We start from the raw sequence: 16,457 nt of genomic DNA, 5'->3' as shown, positions 1-16,457 counted from the left end.
AACAATTTACCATCTTAGTCTTTTAACTTTGCTGTTTTAAATCTGTATTTTAAATCTGTATAAATCTCTGCATTGCTACTTGGTTTTGTCCTGGTTGTGCTTTTATATTGTATTTTTACATTGTGTTTTTATAATTTTATACTTTGATTTGTATTTGATGGTTTTAACTTTTGTGAACTGCCCAGAGAGCTGCGGCTTTTGGGCGGTATAGAAATGCAATAAATAAATAATTCTATGTACATTATTTTGGACATTGAAGAACCCTTTAAAAGACTGCTGAAATATGTTTTCACTATTAATGCACATTTTAACAAAGGGAAAAATAAACATAATTTGAACTGACTTGTTTTCATAAACTCTTTTAATTAGGAAAACAAAATATATATTTCCTCTCAGAGTTTATGTGGAAATATTTTTTACTGGAAATTATGCTTCCTTTGTTCCCTAGACAACTGATCAGTGTTTAATAGGAAATGAAGTTCAGACAAATTATACAAGATGCAGTAATAATTCTTTGCACTATAACTAGGGGTGCTTCTAGACAGAGGGCTCCTAGCATTAACAACCAAAAGGAACTATGCAAGCATTCCAACTTTTCTTCCTACACAGATTTTTTTATCCTAAGAAAAGGGGCAGAAGTAGTAGTGGGAAAACATGGGGTGGCTACAAATTTTAGACAGTGTTGTCTGGACCCCCGTAAAATTCTATGAATGAAGCAGTGTGCTTATACAACAATAAAATCTAGGGTCTGAAAGCACCCTAGATTTAAAGTTATAAACTCCATTTTGATGTTACAATCAGTTTTTTTGTTTCTTTTTTTAGAGAAGGGTATGAAACGTCTTTCTAGAAAACAGTATGGAATTAATTTCAGATTTTGCCCCTCTCAGATGCCAGATTATCAGATGCCAGGTTATCAAGACAGGTTCTGAAATGTACAGGTTCCATTTTCTGAGCAATGCAGCTTGACTTTTATATGTAAAGAAGTGTTGTTAATATCTCTATTCATCAATCCCCCCTTTCTCTCTTTTTAATCCTAACGTTGGAGTCCTTTGCATTTGAGCCACATCTGAGTTTTTCATCAGAACATATGCATGGTGCAGTTTATTTATTTATTTATTTATTTATTTATTTATTTATTTTATTACATTTATATACCGCCCCACAGCCGAAGCTCTCTGGGCGGTTTACAACTTTAAAAATAGTAAACATTAAAAGTATACAATTTTTTTTTAAAAAAACATAAAAACAGTATCCATTTAAAAACAACAGGTTCACATCCCACATACTTGTTGAAATTTTAATCCATTTTTGAAAGTGCAACGTACATTGGGTATGTCATCCACTGACACTTTGTGTCTTTTAGGTAACAGAAATTGGTCCAATAAAATTAAATATGTTACCCCATTCTGTCACGCTCATTCATTCTTCAATCCAGCAATTATCTCTACAGTAACCAAAGAACGATTATTTATCTTCAGGGAATAGCTTGGCAAACTGCAGATTTAAAGATATGAATTGCTCTTTTTGTCAAGTGTCTTCAGAAGTTTCTGATTAAGGTGCATTCATAAAAAATGTTATATGCTCTAAGGCTTATAGAGTCAAAGCAATAAATAGCAAAAAAAAGTCCATAAAATATGGAGAATTTAGCAACAAGAAAGGGTGTGTGTGTCTGTGATTTTGTGTGTGAGAGAGCAAGCGAGCTAGAGATGGTGCATAATCTACATATTCTGTAACTAGCACTAGCAGAAAAGAAAGAGATCAGCCCTTTTTGAGCTAGAGAAACTAAATAGGGATAAGCACCTTTAAAGAAAAATAGGAGCTTGCTAAACTGCAATACCAAGTACTTCATTCTTTCTCATTCAAGCAATATAGGATCATTTAACACCCAGCTCTTTGTGAGGTTGCCGAGATTAGCTTAAAACTACATACTGCTACTGTTGTGTGGTAATGATCTCTGCTTGTGAGCTTGGTGTGGCTGTACCAGCTAGGGACTCCCTCCCCATGACCTTTGCCCCTAGTAATCTGCATAGAGGAATGACAGGCATTTGGCTGAACAGGAACAGTCTGAGCTGGGCTGCTGCAGCGGCAGCAACAGGAGGAGGGCTTACAACTAGCTCGCAAGAGGAGGCAGAAGTTGTAAGGAGGAGGAGGAGGCTGCTAATACAACAGCGCGCGCCGGGAGAAGGTGAAATGAGCCCTCGGAAGCTTCTGTGGGAGAGGAAACCTTACCAAAGAACCAAGAGAGCTGCTTGATTGTTGGACCCCGGCCCTCTTCCAGGACAAGAGATGGGCCAGACGTCAGTCTCCACTCTCTCCGAACATGCTAGTGGTGAGTGAACTGGGAATCTGTAGGGAGCCAATCTTCTGGACAAATCTCCCTTCCCCCAAGATATGTGTGTGTGTGTGTGTGAGAGAGAGAGAGAGAGACAGACAGACAGACAGACAGACAGACCATAGCTATAAGAGAATCCGACTAGCATTCATCGCAAGGAAGTGTTGTTTTCAAATATTGTGTGATAGACAGATCAGCCCAAGTGTATACAGGTTTCTTTGTCAACGGAAAAGTAGAAAGCCTCTGGAGCTGTAGCGAGAGTTTTGTTAAAGAAGTAGCTCTTTCGTCCCCTGCTTCTCCTCTAGAAAGGAGCTTCGCTTCGCTTTCTGTAATTTTGTATTTATTTTTTACTTCTGGGGAGAACTACAGCTTAAAGTGACGAAACAGTTCTTAGAAAAAGACACGCCTTCTTGTCGTAGTGTTTTTAAAATCTGGGATTCTTTGAGAAGTAAGAAAACAGGTTTTTGTTGCTGAGATCTGAAGAACGTAAAGCCTAAGCGTCTACGCCCAACTTCTCCTTTTACAAGCCCTTCTCTTATTTTGTTACTACAAGCATGGTTTCCTATCATGTGTCTGTTAGTGTAGGCACATCTGCTTTTGCACATTCCTCTTCCTTTCCCTCTTACGCTACAAACCATTCAGTTGTATGCTAACTGCGGAACTCTGTTTTCTTTCTAACATTGGTTCTATGAATTATGTGTCGTCATTTTAAAAAAATATCAATGATGTGTTAATAAAAAGAATAAAACCGTAGTTGTTCAGGGTTTTGTTTAATACCTGCCTCAGACTTTGGACTGATACCCTAAAAAGAAAACAGGGTAAAAAGCACCACAAAGCTTTTTATTTAAGGTATGTTGGGAATTCCTTAAAAAATTGTACAAGGCAAGTTTGTTTTTTGAGTATTTTACTTTGCAGAATATATGATTCAAATGAATATTCAATATTTGTTCCTTTGAAATGTCATCTCACAAACGTGTTCATTTAATTTAAAAACACATTAGCTAGTGTCTGCTATAATAAAAAAGAAGTGCTCCTATATTCCAAATTAATACGAGAAATATATAAAATGTACATTAAAATCCTAGTCCCCATTGTTTAAAATATCAATCCCTGTTTGAGTGTTTCCCTTTGTAAATTCATTTTATCACCTTTAGTAGAATTCAAACGCAACCACAATGCATATAACTGCATGATTCTGAGCAGCCAGACCCTTTACATGGCATATACAATTACTGAGGGAACACTCCTTTTCCTTCAACGAACACACACAGTGTGGACAACATACCCGCATCTTTATTATATACGTGCCCCTGGGATTTCACATTTCCCTTGCCAGGTGATGTGCAAGCTGTTCTTGTATCCTACTTCAAATGCATAGCAGAGATGGGGAAGAACAGGAAGTGTAAGTCACTTGTGTTTCCTGTTTCCTCTTCAACACCATTGTGTCAGCTCTGAGTAATGTGTGTGTACATTTAAATCAGCCAAACTCCGCCTACATAGAATGGTAGAGTTTGCTCCTTAGCATGGTAGAGAGTTTTTTCTTAGAACATTAGCACCTTGAGCCACATGGAACACTTTGCCATGTGGATTGGATTGGGGTGATAGGATGGCTGCTTTTTGAAAGAAATCTCAAAGTGCCATTGGATGTGCCTAAAAGAGAGCTCTATTGTGGCCATAGATGCCGAGAATGGATAAATCAAACTTGTTTTCTTTCTCTGATGGGCATTTTGTGGTACTGTGTAGAGCTAGTCACAATACTGACAGTTTTAGATACTTTTATAAACAATAATATCTACTGTGTTTGTGGCGGCCAGTTTGAACTCGAACACACTTCCTTTATGCTGCCTGAATGGGGAAGAGCTCTATTATTGAGAGGAAGATTTCTCCTCGCATTTCCACACCCAGTTCCAATTTGTCAGTGGAATTAATACACCCTGGAAGGAAGATAGAAAGGATGGAACAGGACAAGATATTGTGTTGTGTTGTGTGTGGGAGAATTCCTCATCCTTTCCCTGGTTCGGGCTGGCCAGAATCTTTATTCCCAACTGGATTTCCTTCAGGCAAGCTGGGAGGAAGGGAAAACTGGAATGTGCCGGTGAAATGACAATTCCTACTCTTGCATACTCACTTTTCATCCCTGGCTCAAGAACCTCAGAGGGAAGGAAGAGTGGGGGAGATACCATTTTGGCAGCTAGTTACCAGACATCCCCCCTCCCCACTAGGGAGCTGCCATTTACCAATCAAATTTTCCAATTTTGCCTTTGTTCTGGGCAGCTTCATTTTCAGATATGACAGACTTCTTAATTAATGCTAGTTACAATAAAGCTCACCTGCAAGAGTTGAGCTTACTAAGTCAAAAACTAATAGTTTTTCAAGAGAGTTCTTCTGTATGTGGATCAAGCCATGCAAAATAACTTCTTTGTAAAGTTAACTTTTGCAACCGGTGTACACAGGCATACTGTCTCTGATACTGGAGGTAGAATAGAGCCATCAGAACTAGCGGCCAGTGATAGCCTCCTCCTCCTCCAGGAAATTATCTAATCCTTTTTTAAAGCCATCCAAATTGGTGGCCATCACTAGGTCTTGTGGTATCGAATTCCATAGTTTGACTATGTGCTGTGTGAAAAAGTACTTTTATCTATCCTGAATCTCCCACTTATCAGCTTCATGGGATGATCCAGGGTTCTAGTATTATGAGAGAAGGAGAAAAATGTCTCTATCTCCATATCATGCATAATTTTGTACATATCTATCATGTCTCCCCTTATTTGTCTACCAAGTGTGTTTCAAATGCTTTGTCTAAGTGATAAGATCAGTGACTTTATAGATATCAGTATAATGTGTGGTCCTGGTGAGAGGACTGCTCCCAAAAAACTGGGGAATGGAGTATTTCAGCTAACTCAAAAGTGTTCATACTTTTGAGATCTGCTAGAGACAAAAATAAATGAAATGAAATGGCAGAAGGAACCCATTATCTGTTATTCAAAATGCCTACAACTCGGTTTTTATGATGGAAGTATCAATAGTGCATTCAGATATTTAGAAATGGCCAATCAAAAAGTGCCATATGAGTGGGCACACAACTTGCCTGCTGTCCTGGTCCTTCTCCACAGATGCTGGTGGTTGGCTTGTGCAGTGTGATTCTCCTGGGAGGATACCAATATGCATGCAGATCCACAAGCATCCACCTTGTGGTTATAGTGTTGGGCTACTAACAAATTGCATTTTAGGAAACTAAAACTTGACCGTGAAAGGAGAAAGTGTTCAACGTATTAAGGAATAAAATGTAATGGCAATTTTCAGAGCGAGATGGGGCGACAGAGGTTTTTGGGGTTTTTGTTTTGTTTTTTAATTAGGACTGATTAGGACTAAATGACGACTTCTTTTAAACAAAAAGTCTTGAAAAGTTTAGGGGGGAAATTGTATAAAGTACAAATCTCTGAGGACAGCTCCCAAATCTAGCGTCTCTTAGTTGTTTCTCTGCCCTCCCCATGCTTGCTTTCATGCTGATCACCAGACAAGTTGCATGCTATGTTTTCTCCTGTATATATCGTGGCGTGCTTTGAGAAAATCTGAGTAGGTTTGCTTAGAATACACCTGTGTTCTGATATAAGGTGAGTGGCCATATTCAGGAATAGGGTATGTTTGGGGCTGATCCCTGCCTCATTATAGAATTGGCTTCCATAATAAGAAGCTTACCAAGGCCCAATCTACATGGAAATGGTTTCAAAGGCGTTTTCTGGTTATATCTGGTTTTTCATGAAATTGCTTAAGTCTGTCAGTAGCACATGAAGCAAGAAAAGTGGAGTATACACTACCTAAAAACCTACTTTCATGTGTCAAATGGCACTTGAAATCACCGTACTTTGAGGTTGGGTGGGTGGAGTAAAACTAAATGTCATTAACTTTGTAGGTGCTACTCAGTTAATGAGATAGGCTTGCTTCCCGCCTCTGTCAAAGCTACCCTTCTTCAGGAAGTTTAATGTGGAAGAGATTAATTACATCCCATAGTTTACCCCACACTCCTAACCCTCACATCCACCAGGACTGTCAATCAGGAATTAGAAGCCCTGCTCCCCACATGAGTTACTACCCCAATACAATTCAGTTATGACTATTGCGCTAATGCAATATTGCACAATTGTGTGATTACAGGATTATGAAGTAGCAATGTTTAAGCCTCCTTTCTGCACAGAAATGAAACAGCGAAACTAAGAAATAGTGCAAAATAAAAATAAACAGGAAAGGTGAGCAGCAAAATAGTGGTACTGCTTAATAGTACTAAGTGGGAAAAGAAGCTTGTGTCCAAAGCAGTTGTTACAAGTGGAGGAAAAATGGAATGGGGGAAAAAAAGGATGGCTCCACGGCTTGACCAGTTCACAGCCATACCCTAGGCATGTCCAGTACGCAGCATTTATTTTGGGGGAATGGGGCACACTGTTTAAGCAAAAATGATGCTCTAAAAGGACTTTGCAAAAATTTGCTTTTTTGAGAGAGAAGCTGTGCAGTTGCTGTGTCATGAACAACCCTGATTTGCTCTCGCTCTGCACTAAATCGCCTTATAGATTGGGCCCAAGATTATTTTCTACTCAGTTTTGGAAAGATGGCTAAGACATCATACCTTAGGCAGGGTTTTTTGTGCATGTTTTTAGATAACTAGTTTTAACTAATAAAACAATTGTTTTTTAATTGCATTTTTAGTAGCTTGGTTACCGTATTTATCTGTAAGGTTAAGGAAGTTGGATGGGTTAGATGTTCTATACTAGGATGTCCATAGAGAAAAATCCCCTGTCATGTTTTCTTTTGCTTATCAAGATCCAAAGCATATCTGTAGTCATCAAAAGAGAGTAAAGTTAGACAGTTATTCTTCACATTCTTGGATTCCTTGGTATTGGTCATTTGGTAACCAAGGGTATCCAGTATTGCTGCTGCATGCTTTCCTACTTACTTGATCTGTTGCACAAGCTGGACCCGGTCCTCGTGAAACAGAAAGCTAGTGGTTCAGTAAGCAGGGCAGGGCAGCAAAACTTCCTTTTGCAAGCTCCACTGACTTGCCCCATTCCACAAATGAATGTTTCTGCTTATTTTGGTTTGCTTTTAAAACTGCTGGCTCCCCGTTGCACTAGCAGATGCTGCTGCTGGCACATGGGCAGACTTGGATACTGCCCCAAGTCTTTTTTATTCATTAGTGTTTTTTCTTAAGTTGGGAATATGGAACTAAAAATCTGTTTCCTCTCTTCTGTAGCCGAACAGTTATTAGTTCCATAGAATCCTGCTGTTTGTTGTGTTTGGCAGTCAATGAAGGCATTATCTTAGGTCAAAAGTTAGCTTGCTTTTCAGCTAGTTCACTGTTAGATCTCCTGGGGTTGAGGACTTCCTGTTTATGAACATAGGAAGAGCAGTTTTCCTATGTGCACGCAGAGGAAGTTTGTCTTATGCTGACCAGTTAACCATGTCACCAACCGTTGCTTACAAATATGCTGCAAAGGTAGTCTTCTGTTTTTGTAAAGCAGGAATATGATTTACTTCAGCCAGTAAATATCTGTTACCAGTTGCTTAAAAATAACACAAAAGCAAGTGAACAAATCAAACTATATACTTCATATGCCTCCACTATGATTCTACATTGATAATATTCATTATTGACAAAATAATTGAGATCTGACATGTACATAATGGTTTGGATTAACCTGGCTTTCAGTCCCTTGTCATCCATAGGTTATCTCTTGGTTGTGGTTATAATCTTGAGAGCTGCACAGAAGATCTCTGAAAACTTGCATTTAAGCAAAAGAACATATATGTTTGTCTCTGAGAGAAGGTGCAAATTTCTCAATACAGTTCCGTTGGGACTAAGGCCTGATTTTGAAACTACCTTTGTCACCATGTGGGATGACTGGGTTGTATTGGCTGCCAGCACATTGGGGAGAGGCTGGCTAGGTGACCATCAACACATCTTGTGGTAGTGAGTTCCATAGTTTGACCATCAACAAATCTTGTGGTAGTGAGTTCCATAGTTTATGTATGAAGAAGTACTTCCTTTTGTCTGTCATGAATCTCCCATGATTAAGCTTCATTGGGTGACTTCCAGGTTCTAGTATTATGTGAGGGAGGAGGTATTATGTGAGGGAGGAAAATTCTCTCCACCCCCTTTCTCCACATCATGCCTAATTTTACACATCTCTTAATGTATTTCCTCTTACTTAACTTTTATTTCTGAACTAAAATGTCCAAAGCATTGTAACCTTTTCTTGTAGGCGAGATAGAAGTCTATCTAAACTGTTTAAAAGCAGTGATGAAGATACAGTTTCAACATACATGTGAATGGAAAGTTGGCTGGAAAGCCCAACACAGCCACATTTAATTTCAGAAGATGGAATTTCTAAAAAATATGAGCATAACAGTGCACTGGTGGCTCATGTGGTGAAGTCAGTATGCATCAGCAGCTGCTGAAAGGCAACCTCCCTATTATTATTATTATTATTATTATTATTTATTTATTTATTTATATAGCACCATCAATGTACATGGTGCTGTACAGAGTAAAACAGTAAATAGCAAGACCCTGCCGCATAGGCTTACATTCTAATAAAATCATAATAAAACAATAAGGAGGGGAAGAGAATGCAAACAAGAGAATGCTCCCTATTGTGTAGTTGTCAGCAGGAGAGATGGAGGCACCTGGGGCAACACCACACAGATGTGCAATGTTCTGTGGCAGGGCTTGCTATCCAAAAGCTATGCACCTGCATGTTGCTGCTCACCCCCTCCTTCCACTGCTGCCACTGTGTGTGCAAAAAAATAAAAAATAAAAATTGTTCTGTTTCATGGAATGTGTACTTTGGCCCACAGTGGATGTAGAGAATCAGAAAGAAACACCCAATAGTAGAAGCATCTAATTTGCATATACCACTGAAGTCTTTAGAGAAACAGAAACTGTCTTCTGAAACAGCAGTTGCATTTGAAAGAATATGTTTTCTATTCCTGTCTTTGTTGAGCCTCTGTGAGATACTTATGTGATCACCAATTAGTTTTTGAAATCACCATAGTATGAAATAACTTCACAGTGTAATGCATGTAACACTGCTATACAATTTCTATGTAATGTCTGCTCACGGGACTCCAACTGCACCTAATGCAGGCATCTGAAGTGCTAAAAAAACCACCCGAGACAATACAAAAAGGCTCGTTTAGGAACATAACTGCCATGCTGGATCAGACCTAGGGTCCATCTAGTCCAGCACTCGGTTCACACAGTGACCAACCAGTTGTCAGGCAGGGACCAACAAACCACGACACGGTGCAACAGCATCTTCCCACCCATGTTCCCCAGAAACTGTTGCAAATAGGCTTACTGCCTAGGATACTGGCGGTAGCACGTAGCCATCAGGGCTAGTAGCCATTGATCGCCTTCTCCTCCAGGAATTTATCCAACCTTCTTTTAAAGCCATCCAAATTGGTGGCCATCACTGCATCTTGTGGTGGTGAATTCCATACTTTATGTGCTGTGTGAAGAAGTACTTCCTTTTATTTGTCCTGAATCTCCCACCAATCAGCTTCAAGGTTCTAATATTATGGTTGACGGAGAAAAATGTCTCCCTATCTACATTCCCCACACCATGCATAATTTTGTACACCTCTACCATGTCTCCCCTTAGCCTCCTTTTTCCTAATCTAAACAATCCCAGCTGTTGTAACCTTCTGTCATAGTGGAGATGCTCCAGCCTTTGATCATTTTAGTTGCCCTTTCCTGTACTTTTTCCAGGTCTATAATTTCTTTTTTTAGATGTGGTGAGCAGAACTGTACACAGTATTCTAAGTGTTGTTGCACCATGGATTTGTATAAAGCCAATATGATACTGGCAGTTTATTCTCAATTCCTTTTCTAATAACATGGAGTTTGCCTTCTTTGTGGCGGCCGCACAATGGGCTGACATTTTCATTGAGCTGTCCACCACAACCCCAAGATCTCTTTCTTGTTCGGTCACCACCAGCTTAGATCCCATCAGGTTATATGAATTTGCGGGGTGTGTGTGTGTGCCCTGACGTGCAACACCTTACACTTGCTTACATTGAATTGAACTGCATCTGCCATTTGGATGCCTGTTCTCCCAGCTGGGAGAGATCCCTTTGGAGCTCCTCACAATCCCTTTTAACAACCTTAAATAATTTGGTGTCGTCGGGAAACCTGGCCATTTCATTGCTCACTCCTAATTCCAGACCCTTTATGGGAGGGTGGGGTTTTCTTTGAAAACTGTTGTTACCCTGGCTAACCTGGGATTGCTGGAGGGTAAGGAAGTTACCTAACTGACACGTTAGTGTAACATCTGTCTTTCATTCTTGACTGGGCTTATTGTTGAGTTTCAAGTCTGTCTGTGTACAGAATATGCCCACGTAGAAGAATGATTAACAGAATGATTTTGTATTGGTACTTGACACAATATGAATACAAACATCCTAACTGTGTGGCTGTATAATGAACAACTTCAATCATAATCTTACAGGAGAAAATCCCTGCAGCAGAGAACTTCTGTTTCTCCTCAGTTTTGAATTTTGGCTCACTCCTACGTGTGTTAACGTGCGATTTATGGCGTTATTTGACCTGATATTTAAGGGAAATCAGCATTTCTAAAACACTGCCTTTCCTCGGTTATAAATAAAGCTCACGGGAGTTCCAAATATCCGACAAAAATCTTTCCCATTTGTTATTAGCTCTAAAACCAATAGGTATGGCTGGTAAAGAGGGTACACCTATCCCGTGCCTGTTTGATATTGATGCAAACCAAGTTTTGTTTTTGTTTGTTTCTTTGTTCACTGCTTCTTCCGACTGCTTGTACATGCCAAACACCACTGTGGCGGCAGCATCAGCTGTAATTGCTGCTGTACAGACAGGGACCTCCTGCTCTTAACTAATCTGAAAGGCACTGTTGTTGCACTAGTTGGGAGGAGTAGGGAGGGCCACGGATAGCTTTCTTGTGCAATATCCTTCCAGCCTCTGGGTAGGCAGAGAACCTGGGGCAACTGAGCCCTGGTCTCTTTTCATGGTGGAATGATATGGCTGGCAAACACAGGACTCCCCACTGCAGCTTCTCCCACAATAAAGTGGCGGTGGGGTGATTTGTAGTGGAAAATTGGTTGTTGCAAAAGAAAAAAAATGGTAGAGAAAGGTTTAAAGACACCATTGCCCACCCTCTGTTGGTTAGCTACAAATCATCCCTCCCCTGCTGCTTTGCAATTGAGAAATGGTAGTTGGGATTCCTAGCCCTGTATTTACCAGTCAGTGGCCATGGAGTTCCACCCTAAAAATATGAAATTTGGAGGAGGTTTTTGTTTGAGGTTTGGCTTTATCTGTGTCCTACATTCTAGGGTTTCATGTTGCCAAGTCGCAGCACCCCAGGGGATGCACAGACAGGGACTGGCACCTTTATCTTGAGGTGCCAAGATAAAACTTAGTTAAGTTTAAAGTGATCTATTCTGGAGGAGAGGCAGATTGTCCATGTGAAATACCTATGGCCTTTTATATTCTTAGAAACGGGTGTCGGCTTTGAACACCCACCTTCAAAACAACAAAATCTGTTTTTAGGGAAACGAACAACATTGTCTCACAGAACAAGTTATTTTATTCAAATCAAGCTGGTTTTCATAGTGGAAGTTAAAACATTGTGTACGTTGGGGTACTATCATGTATTCAAGACAGTACATTACTGTAAATACATACAGCAAGCTGGTATTAAATGCATGGATCTGCAGTCCTTGCAGGCTGTCCAAGCTGTTGGGTAAGTTGTTTAGAGGCCTAACAGGTATAGCCAGACTCTGGGAATAACATTTAGCATCCATAAAGTGTTTGTATATGGACAACAACATGTGTGAACCAGTCCAGTTATACCAGTATTTTGTGCATATGCTAAAGTTCAAACTTGAATTTGTTTGTGCTAATTAATTGCGAATAAATATGAAACTTGAATCAGTTTGAATGTTCCTGAGTTATGAGCACTGATCCATGAACGCAACATTTTATGTATCTCCTATTCGGAGGGGATATAGAAACCGAATAAATCCAATCTTCCAGAACATATTAATGTATGATGTTGAGAAAAATTGAATTCTTGTGATTTTTTGTTTTAGCTTTTATTTGGTTCAGAGGCTACAGGTGTTTTTAGAGGTAGCACAAGTGGATGTTGATCCAATAGAGAAAATTGAAGAAAATGTTACAATTGAATGTATATACTGCCACGCAGGGCTAATGGAGTGAGGCGGATGCCTCAGGTGGCAGATGTAGGGAGGTGGCAGTAAGGTATTGGAAGAGAGAGCTGTGAGTCACATGGTTTGCTCTGTGCAGTGAAAGAAGCTGTAACATCATTAGAATTGGAGACAAATTCACTTGCCAGTCCAGTCGGCTTTAGTACATGAAATGGGAAGAGGCTCCATCTTGTTCTTCACTTTAGGCCAAAAATATCTTGGGCCATCCCTGCTGACATGCTTTGTTTTCAGGGCTTTCAAAAATACAATATAATAATATGATAGAACTCTGTATAGTGGATTTCCTGAGTTTCTCAACAGCTTGCAGGAGCAAGTAGAAATAGGGGGAAGACGGCCAAATAGAAGAATTCACCTTGTATATAGTTTTTGCCAGGTGAATAAATCCTAGGGTTGCCTGAAAGATTTAAAAGATAGATTTATTTATTTGTTTTCAATTGCAGGAGGTACTTAAGAATCCAATTGCCAGCAATTCAATAAATAATCAGTAGGAGTTTTGAAAGCATTTAGCATAAATGGCAACTTAGTCTTCATTTTCTATTAATGGCATGTTCTGTGGGAGAATGCAATCCAGTAAATTAGAACAAGGAACACTACAGGTGCCTGTTCTTCTGCATCTGTTTAGAAATCTATTAACTGCTTTGTAGCATTCTTTTTGGTTTACATCTGTCCACAACATACAGCCCATAGACTGCATACGGGCAATAATGAAGCATCTAAGCTAACATAGCTAAATAAATACTGTACATACATGCGAACGAGATCCTGCAGAGGATTACAGTAAAATGTTCATTATGTAAAAACCTTTTATACAGAGCAGTCCTATGAGGGCCTTTTTCATATGGTGTAAGGTCATCTATGCCGGCAGAACACTTCTCCGGTGTATTTATTTATTACAGTATTTTCTTATGCTGCTCTTAAGCCAAAAAAGCTCCCAGAACAGCTTACATATAATCAATTAAACAGGGCAGGCTCCACCCTTAGGCTTACAATCTAAAAATAATGACACACAAGGAAAAATAAATGGGAACGGAAGAGGGAGAAAAAGCATGCCTTTCAGTATGGGGTGGAATGGCCCTGCTTCCTCATCTCAGCTCCCTCCATGCAACCTTCCCCTGACATGGCTGTTTGGGCCAGGCATGCAAAAGGTAAGTGGGAAGCAAGTTACATCCTTTGCCTGGTGTGTCTTTTCTGCTTCCCAACCCCTGTCCTACACAAGGAATGAGTAGAAAGTGCTTCTATCAGTGTGTGTCTCATGCTCCATTTGTTGTAAGTTGGGCTCTTCCTTTGGCTGTTTAGTAAAAGACTCTTTCCCTCCTTAAGTGGATTTGAACCCTTCTCCCAGAAGGACTATGTGTGATCTCTGCAGGTTTTTTGCCATGGGAGCTATGTGGGTGTTGGGTTCTGTGGGCTCTTCTTCCTTTTCTTTGTCTGTCATGCTCCATAGTGGTAGTTGTGAAGCGCATAAGAGGATTGGAACTCCTGTCTGTAGGGATGCTTGGGAATTTGCAGTAGCAGAACCATTGCTTGCTGAGCCACTGGGGCTCATGGACTGGGCAGCTGTAGCATTCTTTTGCCTGTTGTTTTACAAGGGTGTGTGCTTGGGATGTATTATTATTGTTGCAAGTTCTTTGGCTCCTTCTGTATGTGGATTGGCTTGTGAGTGTCTGCGGCAGCACTGTCCCTGATTGGTGGACTTTGTTGGTGTTTCCAGGAGTGTATGTGCATGTGTGGGGTGGGATTCTGGTATTTCTGCATGTTTTTAAATTTTATCTTCTGTGTTGTGTGTTTTCTCCTCCCCTCTTGGGCATGGTTAGTGTGGGATATAGCGGCTTTTGCATGGATCCTACTCTCCCACAAACATAATTAGTGTATAGCAGAGGCGGGGAACTTGCAGCCCTCTAGAAATTTCAGTCTATAACTTCCGCACTGATCAATAGGAGGATGAGACTAGGGTTTTAGAGTAGTTTTTCATAATGAATTGTTTGAGAAACTCTGGATTGATACAAGAAAGTTGTAATTTTAAAAAAGATTGATATGTTCTATTTTGTACATGAAAATCATTGCAACTTCTCCTTGTTGCAATGTACATAACAAGGTACTGCTAAGAGAATATATGTTGTTGTTTATTCGTTCAGTCGTTTCCGACTCTTCGTGACTTCATGGACCAGCCCACGCCAGAGCTTTCTGTCGGCTGTCGCCACCCCCAGCTTCCCCAAGGTCAAGTCTGTCACCTCCAGAATATCATCCATCCATCTTGCCCTTGGTCGGCCCCTCTTCCTTTTGCCTTCCACTTTCCCTAGCATCAGCCTCTTCTCCAGGGTATCCTGTCTTCTCATTATGTGGCCAAAGTACTTCAGTTTTGCCTTTAATACCATTCCCTCAAGTGAGCAGTCTGGCTTTATTTCCTGGAGTATGGACTGGTTTGATCTTCTTGCAGTCCAAGGCACTCTCAGGATTTTCCTCCAACACCACAGTTCAAAAGCATCTATCTTCCTTCGCTCAGCTTTCCTTATGGTCCAGCTCTCGCAGCCATAGGTTACTACGGGGAATACCATTGCTTTAACTATGCGGACCTTTGTTGTCAGTGTGGTGTCTCTGCTCTTAACTATTTTATCAAGATTTGTCATATGTTACAGGCTAACGTATTTAGCAAAGGGGTGGTTGAATTGATAAGCCACTGCTATTGTCTTGGGGTAGATCATGAAGTGTAAATTGCTACAGTTTCCAGGCCTACATACTTAACATAGTAATAATAATAATAAAAAGGGGGAGGGGAGGTGAAAGCTTAAAAATGCAGAAACAGTTGATTGATTGTGTGCAGAAACAGGAATAGAATTAGAGAATTTGTTGTGCAAAATACTGGTGACTAAGCTTTTGTTAGCCCTTATTATGTTTAAAAATGTCACCAACCACTCCTCTTTAAATGCTTGAGAAAGGCAAAGCTATTTGTTTGGAAGCAATTTAAAACTGTACTGTATAAAAATAACCACCTCTTGCTCTGCTTGTTTCTTTAAACACATACTTCTGTAAAAGAGAACATGTTGCTGTAACTAGGGAATTCATGATTTCATATTAATTATGCACCATCAGTCATTTTAAGAAGAGAAAATACTGAAAGATGGTGGGGAAGAAGTTTTAAATGGAGGGTGGTTTCCTACAGGGCTCTGAAAAAGTGTTCTATACCGGGCAGCCTTTGAATGCCTTTATTTAAGAGCTCCTTCTGGTACCCCATTTGCAAAGAAACAAGCAACAGTCATATGCTTCACAATATTGTAGAGTAGAGATTCCTGTAGTTGAAAGTGGAGGCTAAAATTTATCCATTAAGCACAGGTCCAACAATTTTGTCTTTCGTTCAGCTTCTTATTTTATGGCAAGACACCTAGGATGCTTCCAAATAGGCTTTTATTGTGGAATCCCCCTTCCTCAGTCACAGGATCTTACATGGGGTCATATTCCACTTGTAACCCGACCATGTCTCCCCACCGCTTCTTCCATCTTTTTTTCTTACTACAAAAAAATCTGTTAAGGATAGATTATCTGCAAAATGCCTTTGATGGGTACAGCAAGGAGCCATACTTCTCGAAGCAGCCAAGAAGATGGTTACGGTCAGGTTAAAAGCCACATAGAACATTTATATTATGAAGAATGCAAAAGCAGTTCAAGCAGGTCCACACATTCAGACTTTAATTTATACTGTAGTGATCCAGCCAAGATAGTTGCTTGTTATCACCTTCCAGCTTTGACCCACTGGTAAATGCACACCTGAAGGTATATAAAGTGTATGAAAGTGTGAAACTGCAATATCTCCACTGTCCTTTTTTATTACTTGCAATAAATCAGCTTCATTCCCATCCTCAGCCTTTTAACA

The 16,457-nt window shown here is 40.0% G+C and overlaps 1 protein-coding gene across 1 annotated transcript in view; it reads left to right on the top strand.

Moving 5' to 3' along the window:
- Positions 1–2,079: 2,079 nt before the first annotated feature.
- PHACTR2 (phosphatase and actin regulator 2) overlaps positions 2,080–16,457 on the top strand; it is a 60,196-nt gene continuing 45,818 nt past the window's right edge. The window contains exon 1 of the mRNA XM_063124585.1: positions 2,080–2,329. Within this exon, the coding sequence (XP_062980655.1) occupies positions 2,287–2,329 (43 nt within the window). The 5' untranslated portion in view covers positions 2,080–2,286. The remainder of the gene's footprint in view (positions 2,330–16,457) is intronic.

The sequence above is a fragment of the Elgaria multicarinata genome, chromosome 4 (assembly GCF_023053635.1).
Source record: "Elgaria multicarinata webbii isolate HBS135686 ecotype San Diego chromosome 4, rElgMul1.1.pri, whole genome shotgun sequence".
Classification (NCBI taxonomy): domain Eukaryota; kingdom Metazoa; phylum Chordata; class Lepidosauria; order Squamata; family Anguidae; genus Elgaria; species Elgaria multicarinata.
Note: the sequence above shows the minus strand (reverse complement) of the source record. Positions and strands in the feature narration are given on the sequence as shown.